This window comes from Perca fluviatilis, chromosome 2, assembly GCF_010015445.1.
Source record: "Perca fluviatilis chromosome 2, GENO_Pfluv_1.0, whole genome shotgun sequence".
Lineage (NCBI taxonomy): Eukaryota > Metazoa > Chordata > Actinopteri > Perciformes > Percidae > Perca > Perca fluviatilis.
In genome coordinates, this window is record NC_053113.1 from 12078137 (window position 1) to 12101320 (window position 23184).

Genomic DNA, 23184 nt, shown 5'->3' on the forward strand with positions numbered 1-23184 from the left:
AGACTAGGGTAAGATTGAATCATCTTAATGTCCAGTTTATTGTTGTATAATTTCAAATGTTACTTTTTAAGTTTAAAAATTGAAGAACATTTCATTTTAGCGGGCAATTTTGTGAAATGTTGCTGCTACTGCAATCACCACTTTTCAACTGTCAGCTAAAAGAGTGATCACATGGTGGTGGTGGTGTAGTTGGTAAAAGCTAATGAGTGTACAGTTCACTACATGTGTTTCTGCTTGTTTGCTACGCTAAATAAAAACTAGAAAAATGAATCCTCTCCATCACATGGGTTTATCTTTCAGAAACAATGGTCAAGTACAAAAATATTCCCTCATACAAATGACACACCATGAGTAAATATACTCTTGTACATCCTACCACTTCATTATTTTTGTCCAAATTCTAAAACTGAATGTGTTTTTTTGAAGAGAAAGCAAAACGGTGTCATCTTTTTTTTGTACAGCTTTGAATTCAGAGGGGCCAAGCAGCTAGCGCCCTCTTTCAACAACAAGCCAAGAAACGCTCTCTGAAAGCTGGAAAGGGGAGTGTGCCTGTGTTCCCACAGCCCTATGGTCCCACATTAACACTAAACCCTAACATAGGGCTGTGGGAACACAGGGCCTAATTTTAAGAAACCTCTTAGAAATGTGGGACCATAGGGCTGACCCCGCTGTAAAGAGTGAAAGCCTCGTCTGGGTGTCCTTTCTGTTATGAGTCGTGTTAGCGCCGAGCAGGTTTGGGCATGATGTAGACTTTGACCGGCTTGCTGAACGGAATGGTTCCCTCTACGGCGGCCTCTGGCGGCGGCAGGCTGTCGATGCTATCGCTCCATCCCAGCTTGGAAGCCGAAGAAGAGGAGAGGGAGGTTGAGGAGGAGCTGTAGGCCAGCAGGAGGCGCACCTCGATTTGAGACGGCTCTGTGAGAGAGAGAGAGGAAGACAGAGAGGGTAGAGACAAAGTCAAGGAAACGATAGACTCCTTCGAGATGAGCTGCGCCTCGCATGTAAAGTGGACGAGAGCAGGTGGCAGCAGCCGGGGGCGGTGACAAAAAGCCGCTGTCAAGTCGGACAGTTTCCAGCAGCCTTCAGTCAGGAAGTCACAGAAACAATCACGTATCATATCGGCTTGTACACAGTCTCCAGTTGTTGTTATTATGACAGAGTAGCTGTCAAAATGCGATCTGGTGCTGATGTTGATAACCCACCGACTGTCGATGATCCGTAACCTGAACGGATTTAGTCTCTCGGACTTCTAAACGGCACGATGAGTCGATTCTGAACCAATCAGCTGTTGGACCAGCTGAGAGCCAGGCGTTTTCCCATCATGCCCTGGGTCTTGCAGTCGGATTGCACTACAATAGAATTTGTACAATCCATTTGAAATAATCTTTTTCACCTAATCTTACTCGACTTCTACTTAACGTTTTTGTTTATTTCTCACTGTAGCTATGTTACTTTAGACACTTATTGACTCTTTCTTACTCTTATTTTACCTTGAATTTGACTGTGAGCAACTGCGGCACTTGACTATCAAAGCTGCGGCCTCCTTGATCTCGTCAGAGCTAGAGCTGAAGATCTTTGCCCGAACCCGACAGGACCGGTCTTAATTTCTATCATTTTACACGGGCTTGGGCGGTGAATGAGCGGTCAGGTGATGCTTTCCGATTAGCGCAAAAATGAATGCTGAAGAGGTGAAACGGAGGCTGGCCTCTGGCAATTACGTTTTGGTTGCACCGGCAAAGTCTGAGACTTTGCGTGCGTGCCTGCGCACATTTGAATAATGTCGGGCTGTGAACGGGTTCGGGCTTTTAAAAAAGCTGTCAATCAAAATGTTCTTGTCGGGCTCAGGCCGAATTCTGTCGGGCTGGGGCCTTGTCGGGCCTAACTTTTAAGGCCCGGTTAAGTCGAACACAAATCTAACCAGCATGCATTGGGTGGCGATCGCCGGTGATCGATTCTGGGCAGGCCTGGCTCCTCTAGAACGAGCCTCGAAGTCAATCTAAATACACGGCTGATGAAGGGAAAGTTTAGAAGTTTTTGGGTGTGTCTCTCTTACTGGCAGATTTTATACGTATCAATGCGGTCCACTAAACCATTTTCAACTGTAGTCCTAGTTACCTGGAACGCACGTCTTTATGGTGGGAGGACACCTGAGCACCCAGAGGGAACCCACGCAAACTCCACGCAGACAGGCCATGTCCACACCGGGAATCAAACTCTGCCCAGACCTGCAGACCTGCGATCAGTGAGGCAGCAGTGCTAACCCACTGAGCCACGCCCATTCATATACATTTTCCAACAATTCAATGCGATTCCATTTCAGTAAGGATTTTAGCTTGGAGTCAGTCAGAAGTAGCATTGGCTGCTAATGCTGGCGTTAACTTAAAATGTGTTTCTGATTGGAGAACATAGCAAGCAGACACAAGCTAAAAACGGCAGTGCAAGAACAAATAAAAAGAAAAGTTTTTTTGACAGCTGTACTGATTTTTTTATTTTACAAATTTTGTGCAGAATTTGGATCAGTGGTTGTGCATCGACGTAGCCAAATCTCTGACTCTTGAATCAGTTTAATAGCAAACGGAGTTGAAAACATTTGAATACGTCACTAGGGCTATGTTTAGACGGAATCGACCTGATGAGAAAACGCAAAAGTGGCGTTGCGTTCAGTTAGAATATATTTGTGAGAGTAACAGGTTTGTAGAGTTCATGATGCTGACCTTGTTGCCTTGTTTCCCAGAGTTATGAGAGGCCATCTGGTTTTACAGTGATTTAACATTATAAAAGGGAGTCTGAGATTATTGCCTGAGGAAAAAAAAGGTCTTCTCTGATCGGGGGGAATGAGGCAACAGTGGTCAGTGTTTTGCAAGCGTGATTTGTGACAGAGTATGAAAATGACCTGGCTCTCAGGAAACTCCTTAGTTTGTAGGAGATTAAAAACATACAGGTGTTCGGACCCAACAATAGCGACTTGTCTCTGTTGAGCTGGGAATGAGAGAACTCAGGGTCATGTTTTCATACAGTGCGTTACATATCGTTAGCCGGCTGGAGCCAGAAGATCTGGACTATACCCAACTGATAACAGCACCACGATGAAGCAGAGAAAGTGAATAAAAAGTGAAGGTTCTGGGTTAGCCGGCATCAGATGCTGGGGGAATCTCCGTCTGTCTGCTAGGTTTTAGCGATAGGCTGTTTTGTCTTAAAAGTAATCTGATCCGTATGCATACGCTTTTGTATTTTGCAATATCATTCACTAAAGCTTGTTATTAACTTTAACTGGACGAATCTTGAGTCTTAATTTGAATCCTGAGTCTTTTCCTCTGATCTACCAGTAAACGAACACTCTTCAGTGACCATAGAATTGGAGTCAGATTAAGTCTGGCCTTTTAGGGTCATCGGTCACATTTTAGAAATAAAATCCTACAGTTCTCACTTTTTATTTTTATACTAGCACTGCCACACAACACCACCCGGTCTGCGTGCCTGCGTAGAACCTTCCTCTCTCCCTAGTAGCGCGAAACGAAAAACAACCTTAGATTACAAAGGCTCAACAGGGCGTGGACTGGGAGTCCTGCCAGTCAATAAATATATATATATATATATATATATATATATATATATATATATATATATATATATATATATATATATATATATATATATATATATATATATATATATATATATATATATATATATATATATATATATATATATATATATATATATATATATATATATATATATATATATATATATATATATATATATGGTGGAGTGTTCTTAAGATTTCCACTCTGGAGGGTGGTTTCACTTTTTTTTTGCGTTTTTAAGCCCCAAAAATGCCATCGCCATCTAAACGAAAGGCACATCTGGTAAAATATTTCACCCGCGAGCGTTGTGGTGTAAACAGGGCCAGACAGACAGACAGACAGACAGATACTGACCTGTCCATGCCGTGTGGGAGAGGTAAACCTGTGTGATGAGTCTGTGTCTGTCCGGTCCAGGCTTTCTGAAGTCGGAGGGTTTAGGATGGATGACGTGACTCTGGCCGTCTGGATACAGAACCTGCATGTGTGACGCACAGAAAGACGGTCAATCAGTCAAGGGTTTTAGTTTAAAACCCTTGTGTGGACTTCGGGTCAAATTGTTTTATATCAGAAAATATGGGATGTAGAAATAAGCGCAGAAAATGTGTAGAAGAAAAATTTTACAATTTAAAACATTGGAAAAAGCAAAAACAAAACTGTGAAAAAAGGCGTCAAAAACATTGAAAAAAACGACAATAAAAGGACATGTGGCTGTTAAAATGAACTCTCACGTCAAAACAGATACCGCCAGTTACATAATTGTCATTGTCGACTAATCTGTCTATTATTATTATTATTATTATTATTATTATTATTATTATTATCTTGTTTAATCGATTAGTTGTTGGTCTAGAAAATGGTGTAAAATGTGTATCAGTGTTTCCCAAAGCCCAAGATGACGCCCTCAAATGTCTTGTTTTGTTCATAATTTAAATATATTCAGCTTACTGTCACAGAGGAGAGAAGAAACTAGAACAATATTCACATTTAAGAAACTGGAATCAGACATTTGTTACTTCTTTAAAAAGAAAGGAGTGCACGAGTCACAAAACACGGTTCTAGCCAATCAACGACAGGCAGCAAGTGTTGATGGTAGGGGGGTGGGAGGAGGGGGCGCATGTGAATGTGTCGGCAGGCCAGTAGTTATCCGTCTGTGAATCTGGGGGGGTGGAGCTTATGAAGGAGGGTTGTATTTGTTTGGCAGTTGAGACAAGAAATCAACAATCACTTACTGCACCTTTTTAAAATAATTCATTTGTTTTGGTCTCCGTCGGATTGCTGAAGAAACCTCTAAAGCTTAGCGATTTAGCTGTACATCAAAACGGACCTGTACTTTGACAGCGTTCTGAGGGTCCTGGACGTGCTCCAGCGTTGCGTCAATGTCTAGCGCCACCACCAGGCCGGTCGTGAACCTCAGCGGGTTGTCGGACTCCCCGGTGGGCTCGATGATGGTGGCGGTCGCCCGATGGATCTGTCAACCGGCAGAGAAACGTTCATGGAAACAAAACAAAAAAAACAGTACTCGGTTGATCAAACCGTACATCACTGCTAGAAGAAGAAGAAAAAAAATAAGGTCTGGAGTAGAGCTGGGCAATATATTGATATTATATTGTAACGCTAGTTCTTGTTGGCGTTAACTATTAACTCGTCGTTCTTAAATATATGTACTTTCGGGCCGTGGGTAGAGTAAAAGCACGGAGACATCTTCGACTGTAAAACTTGGTTGACTTTAATGACACTCCTCGAGTGTAGGACAACTCAAGACTCATAACAAAACGTGCTTCATCATCTCAAAATCATATCCCTCTGCCAGCATAACTGTTACTGAACTACAGGCAGGGTATACATGTTAGATAGCTCCCTTGTTAACTCAAGGAACAGAATACACTACGAAGCTACCATTAATGGAAATATGTGACTTATTTCAGTAACCCTAAAAAGGTCACCTGTTAATTAAATAGTCACAAAATAAATCTCATCTTACGATATCGATATCGTGATGTAAGACTAGATATCGTCTTAGATTTTGGATATCTTAATATAATATGGCATAAGTGTCTTTTCCTGGCTTTAAAGGCTGCATTACAGTAGAGTGATGTCATTTTCTGAACTTACCAGACTGTTGTAACTGTTCTATTATTTGCCTTTACCCACTTAGTCATTATATCCACATTACTGATGATTATTTAACTAAAATCGCATTGGGTAAATATGTTGTGAAAGCACCAATAGTCAACACTAAAGTATCGTTGCGGTATCGATATCGAGGTATTTGGTCAAAAATATCGTGATATTTGATTTTCTGCATATCGCCCAGCCCTAGTCTGGAGTGCTCAGAAGGTCAAAGAAATCAGTATAATAAAGACATGCTCGTCAGATATGAACCAGCAAAACCTCTCAGATCCACAGGCAGCGGCCTCTTAACCATCCCTCGGTACTCCAGAGCAGGCGAGGCTGCTTTCTGTGTCTTAACACCCCGCCAACGGACCCGAGAGAGGCTTCCACCTGGTCTCCACATCACATATTCTTGGACAATAATTACATTGGTGCAATAACTTATAAGCTACATGTGCAAAATTTTTTTTTTGCACATTTATTCACTGCTGCTACTTATTATTCACACTGTACTTATGTTCGTACTGTATTGACGTTGACACTGTACTTTATTTTGACACTGCATTACAATAGAATTTGTACAATCCATTTGAAATAATCTTTTTCACCTAATCTTACTCGACTTCTACTTAACGTTTTTGTTTATTTCTCACTGTAGCTATGTTACTTTAGACACTTATTGACTCTTTCTTACTCTTATTTTACCTTGAATTTGACTGTGAGCAACAGCAACTAAATCATTTCCCTGATAACTTAGTTTGTTGTTCTGTGTGTGTGTGTGTGTGTGTGTGTGTGTGTGTGTGTGTGTGTGTGTGTGTGTGTGTGTGTGTGTGTGTGTGTGTGTGTGTGTGTGTGTGTGTGTGTGTGTGTGTGTGTGTGTGTTCTATATGTTTTGTATATATTTTACTCTGTATAATCGCACAAAGTTTTTATGTCGCTTTTGTACGAAGCACATTGTGTTACATTGATTTGTATGAAATGTGCTATAGAAATAAAGTTTGATTGATTGATGGATTGACTGATAGATTGATGAAAGTGCTCTTTGGAAAGGAACACAAAAGAAGGTCCAAGGCACTCTTCTTGCAAAAAGTTAAAAAGCTTTTATTTAGATGGCTAATTCATATTGAATTTGTCAGTACAATAAACACAGCGCGCGAAGCGTAGCGGCACAAACAGCCTTCTGAAGGCCTTTTAACTTTTTGCAAGAAGATTGCAGAGGACCTGTCTTTTTTTAACATCACTGCTGTTGATTACTAAAACATTTTAACAGAGTTGTGTGTAGGAAGTCCTTCATTATACCTGCTCAGGCAGTCTGAGCTGCAGCAGGCCGCTCAGTCTCAGGGTCGCCAGCAGGATCTTCACCATCTCCACTGGTTTACAGGACGACAGCCGGGGCATCAGCTCCAACAGCTTATCCACAAAGCTGTCCTGCAGGTGGGGCAGCTCTGCCACAAACAGCCTGAGGGATGCAGAAAATATGGAATGGAGAAACAGTGAGAGGTAGGGCTGGGTATCCTATTGTAACTTTCAGTACCGGTACCGGTACCTATACTGTGACTTCGATACTGGTTCCTGAACTATACTTTTTCTGATACCTATTTCATGAAATCCATTTTAACAAAAAGATTCCAATATTGCCTTTTGTTTATAAATCGTGTTGTAATGTCTTTTTATATCTTATGTAAAGCACTTTGAAGTGCCTTTTTATTGAAAAAAGCTTTACAAATTAACTTGTCTTGCCAGGATTGACCAGACATGCTGTGGTTATGTGTTAAAGCGCTCATATTATGCTCATTTTCAGGTTCATAATTGTATTTAGAAGTTATATCAGAATAGGTTTACATGGTTTAATTTTCAAAAAACATCATATTTTTGTTGTACTGCACATTGCTGCAGCTCCTCTTTTCACCCTGTGTGTTGAGCTCTCCGTTTTAGCTACAGAGTGAGACATCTCTCTTTTTTTTTTTTTCTCTTGTTCTTTTGTACTTCTGTCCCGTCTTTGTTGGGAGTCGCACATGCTCAGTAGCTAGGTAAGGACTACTAGCCAGTCAGAAGCAGAGTATGAGGGTGTGTCCTGACAGTACCTAGGTAAGGACTACTAGCCAGTCAGAAGCAGAGTATGAGGGCGTGCCCTGACAGTACCTAGGTAAGGACTACTAGCCAGTCAGAAGCAGAGTATGAGGGCGTGCCCTGACAGTACCTAGGTAAGGACTACTAGCCAGTCAGAAGCAGAGTATGAGGGCGTGCCCTGACAGTAGCTAGGTAAGGACTACTAGCCAGTCAGAAGCAGAGTATAAGGGCGTGCCCTGACAGTAGCTAGGTAAGGACTACTAGCCAGTCAGAAGCAGAGTATAAGGGCGTGCCCTGACAGTAGCTAGGTAAGGACTACTAGCCAGTCAGAAGCAGAGTATAAGGGCGTGCCCTGACAGTAGCTAGGTAAGGACTACTAGCCAGTCAGAAGCAGAGTATAAGGGCGTGCCCTGACAGTAGCTAGGTAAGGACTACTAGCCAGTCAGAAGCAGAGTATAAGGGCGTGCCCTGACAGTAGCTAGGTAAGGACTACTAGCCAGTCAGAAGCAGAGTATAAGGGCGTGCCCTGACAGGTAAGGATCACATTAGATAGCTGTTTGTTTCTACAACTTCAGTCAGTACAAGGCAGGATTAGCCGGGAGACTTCTTCTAAATGAGGTCGCACTTCCAACTTTGTGCAGAACCTGCAGAACAGGGACATGCAAGTAGTTCTTTTGTAGATTATGGTGAACTAGCACTATGCTACGGTTAGCCACCTCGTCTCGGCTACTGACGTAGAAAGCCGTGCGGATTTTGAACAGCTCACCCGGAGACTGAAGGCAGGACACATTTAGAAACCGTATCTCATTCAAAACAGCATGGATGTTTGTTTTTTCCAAGTGTGTATGCGTGTGGAAGCACCAGAGACACAAAATAACACCCCAAATCCCAGAAAAAGTTATTTCTTTTTTTCTCCATAATATGGGCACTTTAAAGCTGGGGCTGTTTTAACTCACAAATTTAAGCACAAATGTTCGAATAGACAAACAGATGAAGATGCTTACCTCTGAAACGACTCAATGTCCTGCAAAAACTTCTCGCAGCTGCTGATGAGAGGATCCAGCCTGAAGAGAAATGACCAGCATCAGCACACAGATATGATCCACATGAAGTGTGTGTGCGCGTGTGTGTGTGTGTGTGTGTGTGTGTGTGTGTGTGTACTGACCCTTGCCTGGTGCGAGCAGTCAGGATGAGCTGCAGAGCTTTGGCCTGCAGGCGAATGTGATGTATAGTGGCTACCTGTCTGCTTTCCAAACCGCTGTACAGAAACTCCAGCTTGTAGGTTTCCTCCAAGATCTGCACACACACACACACACACACAGCCACACACACATTTAAAAACAGCCACCCGAAAGGTGCGGTGGCGATACCAACACGCGGGTAAGGGAGTGTGTGCCGACCTGTTGAGCCGCTGCTGTGGCCGTGACGTTCTGTTTGAGGCACAGAGGGACAGCCATGTTCCACAGCTTCTCCTGCAGAGCCTGAGGACACAAGGCAAAAGGTAAGTTTACTCTGAAACCGTCAATCCGTTTCCCTAAACCCATGCTAATGTTAGCTTTCTCTTAAGGCTACCCAAACAAATATAAGTCAAGGCGTAAATAGACAGAATCCCACACAAACACACACACACTCGTACCTTCATGAGTAGCAGCTGGCAGCGCAGATACGTAGCACAGAAATCAGCAGCTCCAGCGAGCTCCGTCTGCAGCTCCCCCAGCCGCCGCAGGTCTCTGACAAACATGAGGAAAAACACGTTAACAAACTCCTTCTCATCCATTGACCAAACAGGTTGGTGCATTCTGTTTGCTTCTGTGCTTACTTTAGGTCACACAAGCTGTGTTGAAAGTGTTCCTTCACTCCCTCTCTATTTCCTATGTACCTTTGTGTTTGTTAAACAGTGAACTACAAAAAGGGAATAAAAAGATATTGAACACTACACGGAAAATTCCTTAACATCGTTGCGTCAGCAGATACTTGTGTGACGGGAGCGGGCGCACCCAGCATCATGTAAACACACCAAAACAAAAAAAATTACTTATAATACGTCCTACAGCAGTGTAAAAACGTTCAAAAGCTGGGTCACTAACACATCAAAGACGTAAAATGCTTATATTTAAACGGCTTACGTTTACGAACAAAAGCCTGGCCCATTTTATATTTTCAGTTTTCGCAGGTCATTCTTCTTTTTCTTCTTCTTCTTCTCCTCCAAGAAAAGACATCGTGGTATAGGGGAGTCAAATGTAGGGGACATCGTATGTACGCTCAAATTAGCTGGGCATTGTGGGTATTTCATAGTGGTCTATATAGTGAATGAAATTATCCACAGAAAATTTGAACACACTATATAGTGCACTATTTCCGTGATAGGGAACGGTTTCGAACACAGCGTGTGTGTGTGTGTGTGTGTGTGTGTGTGTGTGTGTGTGTGTGTGTGTGTGTGTGTGTGTGTGTGTGTGTGTGTGTGTGTGTGTCTGTGTCTGTGTCTGTGTGTGTGTGTGTGTGTGTCTGTGTCTGTGTGTGTGTACCGTATGGTGAAGTTTAGCAGGTCCTGGGCTCCAGGTGCTTCCAGGTTCTGGATGGTGCTGACCCTGTTCAGACTCTCCTGAAGGAAGAGCTGAGCCGACTCCACAGAACCAGAACCACAACGCGAGTCCACCAAGTCCAGACCGTTGCCTGGCAACTAAAAGACAGGACAACGGAGACGGAGAAAAGTGCAATAAATACACCGGTGCTTTTTGCACATAGCCCTTCAACTCTTACAGTCTTTTTAAGAGGTTGTATTGTTAGATGTGTCCTTCATGCCCTAAGATGTCTTAAGTTAATTTTAGGTTGATTTTAGAATGGTTTCTCTGTTACATGTGTGTGTTGTGAAGCAAAGGATTGTAGCACTATGTGTCTTCTCCTTATTCTAAAGGCAAAGTTGTGTAAATGGCTGGTGTTTTGGTGTTTTGACAAAAACGACAGTATTTCAGTTCTCACTCTTAGTGGCGGCACGAGGTGTGACAGACTGTCCCTCAGGTAGGCGTAGTGTCTGAAGGTGTGGTCGGAGAACAGCGCCGGCATGGTGGGACACGACTTGGCAGCGTTGAACACCAACACCAGAACCGCAATGTCTGAGAGCGACCACCAGAGTCAAGAAAGAAAAACACGGTCTACACGTCCGGACGGGAGCGCTGATCCGTTATTAGTTTCTTTTTACAAAATATGCCAACTTTCGAGGAAACTTAAATGCAACCAGTTGTTGAAAAATGAGGAGAATGATCCATTCTGTTAATGATAAAATACTGCAGGAGACAATTATTTTAACAACACCGCCTGACGTTCAGCGTTTAAAGTTTGTTACTGCCTTGGTTTCCTTGAATCCTCTTTTCAACTTGTTCCTGCAACTTTTATCTCAGTACGACGATGAATCCAAAAGGAATTTAAAGAATGGGTCAAGAAAAACATTATGCTTTATGGAGATTTTCTCATTAAGTGTTTTTGGAGATTTTCAGGGGGTGTTTTCAGGATACAGGCCGGATCGTCCATGTCGGGCTCTGGTGTGTCGAAGTACGGGTGTGTGCTGAGCAGTTCGGGGACCAGCGGCAACACCAGCGTCGGGTGACGGGAACCCAGGAACTTTAGACACCTGAGGGGAAAGAAGAAAATAAAAAAATAAGGTCATCAGGTCATCAATGGACAGTTTCTTAAAAGATCAAAACATAACATTTTATAACTTTAAAGAAGCATCCAGTAAAAGTTATCAGAAGGACCGTCGCAGGTGTTTATCTGCTCCGGCTCACGATTTCCGTCGGTAACTACTGTTTGGAAAAACTAATTCAACCCGTCTCTGTGCAAGCGGCGATCAGAGACATCGCTCCAAATATAGTCGGCACCGAGTTTGAAAGATAGTGAATTGGTAGAAGTAACCACCGTCACATTGTCTCTGGCCTCCATGCTGCTTTCTACGGTTTACTAACCCTGTTTCGAGTCTACTGGAAATGGGAAAGGACTCTAATGCCTCAATAAACACGCTAATTTCAGCGGGAAAAGGGTAGAAATGTCGCCTTACTGTTTTTATGTGGTGACAGTATTAAAATTGTACAATGAGAAAATTAACAGTGATCTAAATTTGTTTCAGTTTAGGGGTCCTTGACCTGAAAAAATTAAATAAAAAGAGAACTGTTGCCCCCACAGCATGCAATTTGAAAACCCCTGCCTGAAGCGCTGGTCCTAATCCTGAACATGGAACATTTTGCACAAACAAAACGACACACACACACACACACACACACACACACACCACACACACACCACACATACCACACATACCACGCACACACAAACTTACTTCCAGACAGAGTTGCGGTCGGTGGGATATTTGTTGAGGTTCTTCAGCAGCTCCAGCAGAGCCAGCTGGATACAGTCTTTAGTGGAGACGTTGGTGTAACAAATCAATTCATGGAGAGCTTCTCTGATGTCACGAGACGAGTCCTGCAGACCGACAGGGACTTCATCAATGTGTGTGTGTGTGTGTGTGTGTGTGTGTGTGTGTGTGTGTGTGTAAATCAGGCTTGAATAACGATTGTAACTTACAAGAAAATACTTTTCATTTCAGTTTCAGGGTTTAGAGATCGACTGTTTGACCCGTGTGTGTGTTTTTACCTCCAACACAGCCAGCACCGTGTCCAGCTGGTCCTCTCGGAGTGTTATATGGGTAGAGATTTCTCTCAGCACGTGGATGGACTGCAGCCTCACTTCCTCGATCTCGTCGTTGAACATGTCGACCAGGAAGTCCAGGCACTTTTCGGCGAAGCTGGCAGACGACTGAGCCAGCTGGCTCAGCGCCTCCACTGCCGCAATACGGACCTCTGAAAAAAAATATCAAAAGAAAATCACCAGTGGGAAAAACCCTTAAAAAACACTTTTAAAACAGATTGAGAGGGAATATTCACTCAATCTGGCAACAAAAATCAGTTATGAGGTCTCAGATGCATCCATCTTTTGCTACATCTTCGACTACAAATCAACAAAATCGATATCATTTGTCAAAATAGGTAACATCCTGAGGCTGTGTGTGTGTGTGTCTGTCATTAGGACATCTTTGTTTACATCAGGACTGAAATGGTTTGATGGTAAAACGCAGACATGCTGCACCATTGCTTCACGTACCAAACATCTCGTCCTCCAGGCCGTGAACGAAGGCCCCGCAGGCCCCTGAGGCGATCAGGTTGACGGTGTTTGTGTCCAGTTTCTCTTTGGGGGCGTCGTCGGCCCACTTCCTGCCAGAGGAGAACTCTCCAGAAGTAAAGAGCTCCTTGGCTCGTTCGTGGGCCGTGCGCTTCCTCTGGACACCAAAAAAAAAAAAAAAAAAAAGAAAGGAAAGGGGGCGGAGACGTGCTGATTAACATTATTATAATTTCTTATTTTGTTCACAGATTTCCAATAACAAAAGCAGACATCTTGCGACCAAACGCCCATTGCTTACCCTGAGATCTGACATCAGCTTCTTGTCCAAAGTTTGCTCCAGAAAGTGAGGACTCACCTGCAGCATCGAACCCTGACACACAAAAAAAGCTCCACTTCTAAATGCTGTATTTGGTTGTTTGAGCAGTAGTGTACAGTAATGTGTGAACGTAACATTCTTTATTTAATCACCCAGCAACCGTCAATTAGGATTAAACTACAAAAAATATCTGCATTTATAGAGATTTAAAGAGCTATGTGAATTCTGCGCGTTGGTCTGTTCCCTCACCAGTGTTTTAGCCGCCTGCACCCGGACCATCCAGGAGCCATCGCTGACCATGTGACTGATCTTCCCAAATGCATCATCGACAAGTCGGATCTCTTCATTGGACGACGGAATGGGCACAATGCTGATTGGACAGACAGAACAGTGAACTACAAGTCAGGCGAGGGCCACTACAAACTGGTGCAGCCAATCACAGTATTGCAGCCAATACTGTAAATGTATAAAAAAACACTTATTTTGGTAACCTTCAGCAAGTTGAAGTAACTAGTAGGGCTGTGCAATTAATTGAAATTTAATCGTGATTATGATTTAGGCTCTCAACGATCACAAAAAACGAATAATCGAGAAAAACTATTATTTAGCTCATTACGTTTTGCAAGTAAACTATTTTCTCGTGTTCTGAATGAAAAAATAAAGTTTAAATAGGAAAAGTATTAAGGCGAATTTCACAGATGTATGTATTATTTTACGGTTGATTTATTTAACTTTTTCCACTGTTTTTTTAAGTTCAATAATTGCAACATCTTTCCAGAAGTCAACGAGTAATCGTGTTAAATTATCGTGATTTCAATATTGACCGAAATAATCGTGATTATGTTTTTTCCCATAATCGAGTAGCCCTAGTAACTAGCTAACCAAATACAAATATCAGCAATCAACATAACAAATACTTTCAAGAGAATACACTGTGGCATCATGGGAAACCAAATTTAATTTGATGCAACGATGCATCGTGTGTATCCGTTTGAAAGTCGATAAATAAAACTTGTAAAGATCAAAAATAAAATCGCTCTGCAATTTTTAAACGGCCTAGGGCGTGACGTACCTTTGATTTCACTTGTTTGACGTCAGATCTCACTAGGTCTTCTTAGTTAATTTATTTGAAGTGATTTTATTTCTATTTATTTTGTTATTTTGATGTGGGGGTTTGTCTTAAAAATCTAATTATTAGTGTGTATTAATTCTTTTGTTATTTCAGATGAAATACCATTTCAGTTGCTCTTTTGATAAGAGGACACATCTGTTGTTTTGCACATTTTAAATAAATAAAAAGGAATATTTTTCAGTCATTTGCCTGCGCTTTCAGTTCAACATGGTCGGCTGGGAAACCTGGCCAAACATCTGTAGGATTCTTCATGTACAAACCACAGAGAGTCAAAGAGCCTTAAATATGTGGTCAGAGAGAGACACCACACTGGGGGAGGAAGAAGCATTTTGCTGAAGAGCGTGGAAAAACATGGAGGGATGGTTTTGTGTGCCAGTATAACCAAGCCTTAACTCTACAGCTATACTGACGGTCAGTCTTCTCACCTTTCTGGGTACAGCTGACTGAGCACCCAAACCATCTGCACCGCAGCAGAGCGGACCTGCTCATAATCGTCTGACAGCAACCTGCAGGCCTGCACACACACAAAGAAATACACTTTTTTTTTTTAAAGTTTACAAGTCTAAATGCCCACTGTGAGTAAGTTCTGTTTACTCCAGGGTTCTCATTATTTTGGCAGGTATCGCCGGCTGTAAACAAAAAAAGTGCTGCCGCGAGGGACTAAACACAGAGATGAAAAACACACTGTGGCGCGCTGAAGATCCAGTTTCAATTACTTTATTCCTCCAGACGTAAAATACAACTGGTACTACCAAATGTAAAGTTACTCTGTGATGCGAATAAGTGCGTGAGTGCTGTCGACAGAAGGTGTTGGCTCCCAGGCTCACCCTCTCTCGGTCAAAGCCCCAAAACCAGGTCAACAAGTGAAGCAAACAAATATACTGTAATCACTTACGCCCCAAACCCCGATGAACACGCCCACTAGGGGTGGGGAAAAAAATCGATACAGCGTAGTATCGCGATATTTTTCGTGGCAATACTGTATCGATACACAGACGCCAAGTATCCATCTTTTACGATATATGTGTTGGTCAGTTTGTCTGCTTGACGATCCCCATTTTGCAGCAATAAAATGGAAGTGAGATGAACAAACAGAGAAATGTATCTTCTTAGATAAAACAGATGTTGACAAAATTGTCCTTTGGGGACATCATTTGAAATTGGGAAAAATCTGAAGTTGGAAAAAAGGTAATACGTTGCAATATATCGCAGAATGTTTACAATCGCAATAATATCGTATCGTGACATAAGTATCGTGATGATATCGTATCGTGAGGCCTCTGGTGATTCCCACCCCTAACGCCCACCACATACAATATCAGCGCATAATATCATAAATCAATGAATATTATAAATGAGACCATGAACCAAAATACAGGAGAAACATGTGGCTCCTACAGCAGGTTTCAGTGAAGATAAACAGTGCTGGTACCTGGTCATAAATGATCTCGTGAATCTTTATTCTTCTCTCGTGCAGCTGCAGCTGGAAAACAAACACACAGAATGAGCTGTTATACAAAAAGAACAACCACTAAAATAAGAGTTCTAGCTGCCTTGTATACGCATCGTGTGAGGTCCCTAATTACATGAGTGTGGTGCTGGTTAGGTTTCTGGTGAGTGCAGGTGCTGGCGGAGTCCTACCATGGCTTTGATGGCTGCAGTGCGGACTCTGGGGTCCTGGTCTCCAAAGAAGTCGCTGATGATACTCTGGATGTCCCTCACTCCTCCTGGAGCACAGAGCAACGTGTAAAGTGACAACGCAGCAGAACCATTGCCAACACGTCACACAACAACTCACACGGAGCACAATCGTGACCCATAAATGTCCGCTTTCAAGAGGGGATTTCAAAGATTTGAGAGTTACTTTGAGTTCTGACTGTAACGGCCTTGTAAAAATCCATAAAAACTTACATTTCTATTCAACTCTGCCACGCAAATAAATGTAAAGAAATAAAAAAAAATGTCCAGAACAGAATACATTGTCTGGTATTATTCTCCACATTTTAAACATTCAAGTGCATGCAAACATTGTTTACTGAAGTAAGGAAAGTCAGAGTCACAGTTCAGCCGCCCAAATATGCTGAGCGATGGCACAAACCTAATGATGCGCCCAGTCCATCGTTGTCTTTGTTGAGAGGAGTGTCGGCCATGCCGAGACATCCGAGCAGCTTCAGACACTTGTTCCTCACCCCGAAATACGTATCGGACAGGTGCTGAGAGGAAGTACGAGAAAAAACACGGAAGAGATTGGTTGCTTTGTGCAGAGAGTCCTGTTGAGTCCGTAAAGGACACTTAATTGTGTGTGTGTGTGTGTGTGTGTGAGTGTGAGTGTGTGTGTGTGTGTGTGTGTGTGTGTGTCTCAGTCACAGACCTTGCAGGCCATCTCTATGAGCCTCTGTCTGACTGTAGGGCTCTCAGGTAGTTGTGTACCAATGACCAGCAGAGTGTCCAGCAGCTGGGCGAGGACCTGATGTGACTCTGCAGACACACAGAGAGAAACAGAACAGAGCAGACGCTTTGTTAGCTATCCAAAGTTGTGTTTTTAGAGAGTGTGGTCAAATGTGTTTTTTTTTTTTTTTTTTTTAAATAATCACATTTTATGTTAAAGTGTAAATAAGAGTTTTTAGTGCTTGGAAAGACAAATCGTGTTGCAATTTCCACTGCTCCCCTAGGGAGGTTCCTGAAAACCCGTTTAACACAACATTTTGAAATACATTTAAAGATCATCGTTAATTTGAAATCTGAAAGGGACAAGATATCTGCTCTTCTCCGCCAGACAGGTTGCATAAATCCTTCCAAAATCCTGCCTAACACGTCTCATCACATTGTTCTGTGAAAACACTGCTCAGTGCCCACGAACAATAATGCAGCTTAGCAACATTGATGCACTTCTTGAATTATTAAAACAGTTTTTTTTTTAAGGAAATCTCGAAATCTCTTTCCCAATTACAAACAAATAATGCTTTAATGTGTTTTATTATGGCTTGTTGAGCGTAAAAGTAACAAAAACACAGAATGAGAGAGAATCGTATGTGCATGTGTGTAAATATCTGAGTAAAAAACACAAGTTGCAGACTTTGTATAAATGTGTCTTACTCTCATTGTTGAGTGTGTTAATGGCGTCGTCCACGATGCAGTCGGGGCTGAAGCCCTGCGTTTTGGACAGCAGACCCAGCAGAGAGGCAATCTTCAGCCTCACCGAGTTATCCGTCTCCTGGGAGAGCACATCAACAGCATCAGAGATATTTTGGTCTGGGGACTTCGGCTACATGTTTATTTCTAAGCCTCGTTTTGAGACGAAAACCATCTCGTTCCACACGACAGTTTTAGCTCCAGTAGCAGAACTAATCTCCGTCCATATTAACACGTCTGACGACACATATCACGTGACCGTTCACTTAACATCATGAAAATACGGAAAATATATTATATATTAGTTTTTAAAGGTCCCATGACATGGTGCTCTTTGGATGCTTTTATATAGACCTTAGTGGTCCCCTAATACTGTATCTGAAGTCTCTTTTATATAGACCTTAGTGGTCCCCTAATACTGTATCTGAAGTCTCTTTTATATAGACCTTAGTGGTCCCCTAATATTGTATCTGAAGTCTCTTTCCCGAAATTCAGCCTTGGTGCAGAATTACAGCCACTAGAGCCAGTCCCACAATTAACTTTTCTTAGGATGTGCCATTTCTGTGTTTGTAGCTATTGAGGAGAGGGGGCAAGGTGGAGGGTGGGGGTGTGGCCTTGACCAACTGCCACTTTGCTTGTTTGAAAGCCATGATGTCTCTCTCTCATGGCAGGGGCCAAATTCTCTGGGCGGGCAAAGCAGAGAAAGGGGAAGTAACCTTGCTCCTTATGACCTCATAAGGAGAAGATTCCTGATTGGCCCATCTGAGCTTTCATTTTCTCAAAGGCAGAGCAGGATACCCAGGGCTCGGTTTACACCTATCACCATTTCTAGCCACTGGGGGACCATAGGCAGGCTGGGGGGAACGCATATTAATGTTAAAAAGCCTCATAAAGTGAAGATGTAGCTTTGACTGAACCAAGTGAACATAACTTCAAGACATAGTAAATTGTGCTTACAGCTACAGGCTACGTATGAGCACAGCAGAGCTATTTTATTATAACTTGGCAGAGATTATCTTTATATTTATAAAGCTCTCAACACATGTTCTAGGTTACGACCCATAGTTCTTTACCTTGTAGTAGTGCTCCAACAGGATCCTGACCACTCCCTCTACGCTCTCCACCTCCACGGGCTTGCGTGCGAAATGCAGCAGGTACTGCAGGGCATCAGTGGAGTTGGTGGCCTTACAGAGGTCGATGTGCAGTGCCGCAGACTTACTGGGTTTGGACAGTCGCAGCTTCTTGGCCGGAGCTTCCTCCTGGGGAATCTGTCAGCATAAAACTAAATTATTATCACAAAAAACAGGCAGCCTTCTGGTTTCCCCCTCATGGTGTGTAATCTCTCCTTCTCTGTTCAGACAAAACTTCTAACTTGCACTATTTATTCAGCATTACTATGTCATGTGAACATTTTAGAAACAATGGGCAGGTTAGTCTCCCAACAGTCACTATTTTCTATTATATTTGACTGTGATGAGTCTGACCTTTGCACTGCTTGCTGCTGATTCCCTGTAAAATTAACATCTTCAGAAATGTGGTTTTATTCTAGGTTGGTTCTCAGTGTCAGGTCCAATAATAGCTTGATGGGGAACCAGAGGTGACACAATTGCACGTGTACATTTGATGGGTGATGATTACTACAGAGAACATCACCAAAGACCCCACACATCCTGAACACACTCTCTTAAACCTCCTCCCCTCTGGCAGGCGCTACAGATCCCTGCGCACAAAAACTACCAGACATAAGAACAGCTTCTTTCCCACCGACATCATCTTATCTTTATCATTCCAATATGCATCTTGCACACTACTTTGCACTATTACTTTTTGCACTTTACATCCCACTCCATGTGTACTTGTCTTGATATTGTCTTATTTGTATATTATGTTGATATGTACCTATATGTATATTGTTGTCTCTATTGTACAGTATGTGTCTATATTACTATTTGTCTACTGAATGTTTACTACCACATGTCTATTTGTTGAATGTATAGAGAGTTAACACCTACCGAAGTCACATTCCTTGTGTATGTACGTATACTTGGCCAATAAATCTGATTCTGAAAACATGGTGTAATAATGACAGACCATCTCATAAGTGTTCAAATCAAACAACAGCTAGCTTCTCAAAGTCACTCGTGAATAACAGCGCCGACCAAGGAAGGTCTTGAGCACAAAACTCGTGGCAAAGATATTTATGTAAACCAGCAGATCAATGAAGGTTGGACAATGACTCTAACGGCTTGGAAAAGAGTAACGTTCAACTTTGATCAGACAGATCCATCTTGTATAACGTATTTTTTTTTTTTTTTTTTTTTTTTTTTTTTTTTTTTTTTTTTTTTTTTTTTTTTTTTTTTTTTTTTTTTTTTTTTTTTTTTTTTTTTTTTTTTTTTTTTTTTTTTTTTTTTTTTTTTTTTTTTTTTTTTTTTTTTTTGTCTGTCTGTGTGTCGCAGTGTCTTTCTGTGTGTCTGTGTCAGTGTGTGTGTGTCCGTGTCTGTCTGTCTGTCTGTGTGTGTCTCTGTCAGTGTCTTTCTGTGTGTGTCTGTGTCTGTGTGTGTGTGTGTGTGTGTGTGTGTGTGTGTGTGTCCGTGTCTGTCTGTGCGTGTCTCTGTTTGTGTCTTTCTGTGTCAGTGTTACACTACTAACCTACTTAGAGCTGTGGTGGAATGTAACAAAGTACATTTTACTCAAGTCCAAATGTTATGTACTTTACTTTACTTGAGTATTACCATTTTATGCTAATTTATACTTGTACTTCACTAGCTACAGCTCAGAGGTAACTACCGACTTTTACTCCCCTACATTTGTCTGACAGCTTTAGTTATTTTTTGTCTGTTTTTCCTTCCCTTCCTGTCCAGTTAAAGAGCATGTAGCTATGTGTTTCTGAAAACTCTCCTACTTCTTAAGCTAAATAAAGTATTTAAAAAGCTGAAAACAGGGCAACACCCGGCCATTCACTTTTATAGGCTTAAACGTGTGAAGCCACTAACCAGACAGCATTAACGTTATAATCCACATAAACGAATATAATGTAACTATTGCTAACGTTATCTTCCACAAAGTCGTTAACGTTAGCTAACAGCTGATATTGAAAGTATTGAGGTTGTTAGGTCACTTGAGTTAGAACTGTAATCAAACTATACTGTAACGTTATATAAATCTATGTATAATGTTTATGTTGTACATATATCACAGAAATGACCTGCGTTGTTGTGACTGAGCGGCTGGCTGTGGTCGGGTTAACGGTAGCTAGCTAGCCATTTAGCATTAGCTAAGATGCTAGTTAGCTCTCAAGCACAACCGTCAACATTTATCTTACGTTATTTTGAGTCTACAGCGAGCAGCGGTAAGAGGGTTTTGTATGTGCTCACCTGTACAACTCTGGAAAATTCCTCATAAACTCGCTTTTTCAGGTGTGCTGCCATGTTCAGGCAAATACAGTTAGCCAAGGCTTCCTATTCAGCTAGCATACATTTGTCCCTTCAAACGTCCCGTAGCTACGGACAGAATGGTAAAACGCGTTTTGTAAATGCCACTCGTTCTTCTTTTATTATCTTTCTTTGGGTTTTAACGGCAGCTTGCATCCTAAATGTTGCACTACTGCCATCTTCTGGAGGTAGATATATCCTACAGTGTCCAGTATGTTTAGTTTTCTCTTCATCAGTGCTCATTAGAAGGATGACCAATCATTTCTTCCTTGTCCATATCACCACACTCCAGGGTCTTCTTTACTCTTTACTCCTGCTCCTGTTATCCTACATCCTTTCATTCCAACATGTCCTCTCTCTGATACATATTTCCTGCAAGCTCTACAGTTTCTGGTACCTCACAATAATCACAAAAAAACAGTTGGGTGCTTCCCTAGAATGTGATGTGTGCTGTTCAGGTTGCTGGGTCCAATTCATTGCCTGTTTATTGTTCCATGCTCTTTCTGTTTTGTTCCCCTACTTCTTAACATACCTACTCCTTTTTTCGGATTGAATGTAAATGTCTCCCTTTTATTGCATCATCCCTACACTGTTGCCAGTGTTGGGTTATTTTTCTCCAGACTATGCCTTTCCCCTCTGATTTTGATCATCTAAAATTGACTTCAACAATTCACATTTGGACTACCTCTTTTGCCAGCCTGGTTCCACATGAATGTCATATTTGCCCATTTTCCCCCTCATTCTGTGTCATGAATCACTTTCATTGAAATCCCCTTATTTATTTATTTGCAGCCAGTTATTACAGCAGGAACAATTGCAGCAATAATAACCTGTTTAATGTTAAAATGGGCAGGACAGTATTGTTTTATTCAAGATAGAGAAACTGTGAGTGAAGGAATTAAAAGCAGTTGTTGGCAAAAGCAGACTTTACATCGTGCCACGAGCCACGGTCTTGCAGGTATGGAATTATATACACAGGGATTTATATCATACTACAATCATACATGTTCTCTGTAATGTCTATGCCTATAACTGAAGTTACCCTCTCTACCCTCAGGTAACATCACCACCCTCTGCCATGTTCAAGAATTCATTCCCACCACTCGCAGCTCCAGCAGTAGATGAGCCCTCACAAGTTGGTTTCAGATCAGGTCAGATCAGTGGCAAATACAAATATAAACAGTGTTTTTATTGTCTTTTTCTAATGTGTTAAGATGTATCGATTCTGTGTGATGTCTGAGTAGTTACATTCCCTAGGATAACAGTTTTTGTAATTTTTCTACCTATGGATATTTTCTAATGTATTTTGTTTGCACTGTGAGTGAGTGTGTTCTCTTGCTGAAGGAGAAGTCATTTGGATTTTCTATGTGCTACCAGGTGGCATCCACATCCTCTGCCATATCCATAAATTCATTCCCACCGCTCTCAATTGCTCCAGTACAAGATGAGACTGCGCCTGTGGCTGAGAGTACCCAAGCTCAAAGTGTGTTTGCAAATCAGGTAACCAATTTTGACACTGTATAGAATCTATTTTTTAAAGTATTTATTTATTTTGCGTGTGTGCTATTTTGATGGTTAGTTTCTTTTCTTTTCTTTTTACTTTAGGCTCTTCAAGAAGGGCGAGCAATACGTGCCCAGCAAGACCAGGAGTATAATAAAAGTTTGTTGGTGGATCAGGTGAAGGTAAAACTTCAAAGTTCTATTTATGATTTACATTCTCATACAGAATTAATACATACCTTTTAATGTGGTCTTCTTTTAATAGGAGAAACTAGCCTATCAGGCCTGTGAGGAAAGACGTCAAAAGGTCAAAAGGTTTGTTTATAATATATTAGTTTGATAAACTAGCTGAAGGTTGTTTTTCTTTAATGAGAGAAATCACATTTCAGGCTATTGAGGCAAGACGTCAGCGAATGTCTGCATGTGAGGAACCCTCAGATGGGGTGTTGATCAAATTTAAATATCCAAATGGACACATCAATAGCATGTCGGAGCCAATCCAGGTGATGTGTGTTCAGCTTGAGAAAATATGATCAAGTGTCTTCTCAGTGGGTTGTAAAACTGGACTGGTGTAACACTGTTTCACATCTTTTTAGAGCTTGATTGACTTTGTGGGACAATATGATATTGCCAGTGAAATCTTTGTGGCGCAAGAAGCCACATCCTCAAGATCAGTTGAGAGCAGTTCATCCGGGTCAATAATGGATCATGGCATAAAAGCGTCCTCAACTCTAT

The 23184-nt window shown here is 41.8% G+C and overlaps 1 protein-coding gene and 1 long non-coding RNA gene across 2 annotated transcripts; one reads left to right on the forward strand and one right to left on the reverse strand.

Moving 5' to 3' along the window:
• Positions 1 to 69: 69 nt before the first annotated feature.
• Positions 70 to 21051, reverse strand: ints4 (integrator complex subunit 4). Its single transcript, XM_039787143.1, has 24 exons — positions 20893 to 21051; positions 18592 to 18786; positions 17483 to 17600; positions 16758 to 16864; positions 16485 to 16599; positions 16028 to 16113; positions 15819 to 15869; positions 14812 to 14900; positions 13504 to 13624; positions 13237 to 13308; positions 12921 to 13095; positions 12414 to 12619; positions 12100 to 12242; positions 11282 to 11397; positions 10749 to 10882; positions 10295 to 10449; positions 9406 to 9499; positions 9170 to 9250; positions 8935 to 9065; positions 8774 to 8833; positions 6999 to 7158; positions 4912 to 5055; positions 3942 to 4062; positions 70 to 915 (listed from the first exon to the last, which is right to left on the reverse strand). Exons 1-24 carry the CDS (start codon positions 20944 to 20946, stop codon positions 719 to 721), a joined length of 2925 nt encoding a protein of 974 aa, XP_039643077.1. The 5' UTR covers positions 20947 to 21051; the 3' UTR covers positions 70 to 718.
• Positions 21052 to 21841: 790 nt separating this feature from the next.
• Positions 21842 to 22441, forward strand: LOC120550573. Its single transcript, XR_005637755.1, has 3 exons — positions 21842 to 21907; positions 22007 to 22100; positions 22327 to 22441. It is a non-coding gene; the product is annotated as an uncharacterized LOC120550573 (long non-coding RNA).
• Positions 22442 to 23184: the final 743 nt, after the last annotated feature.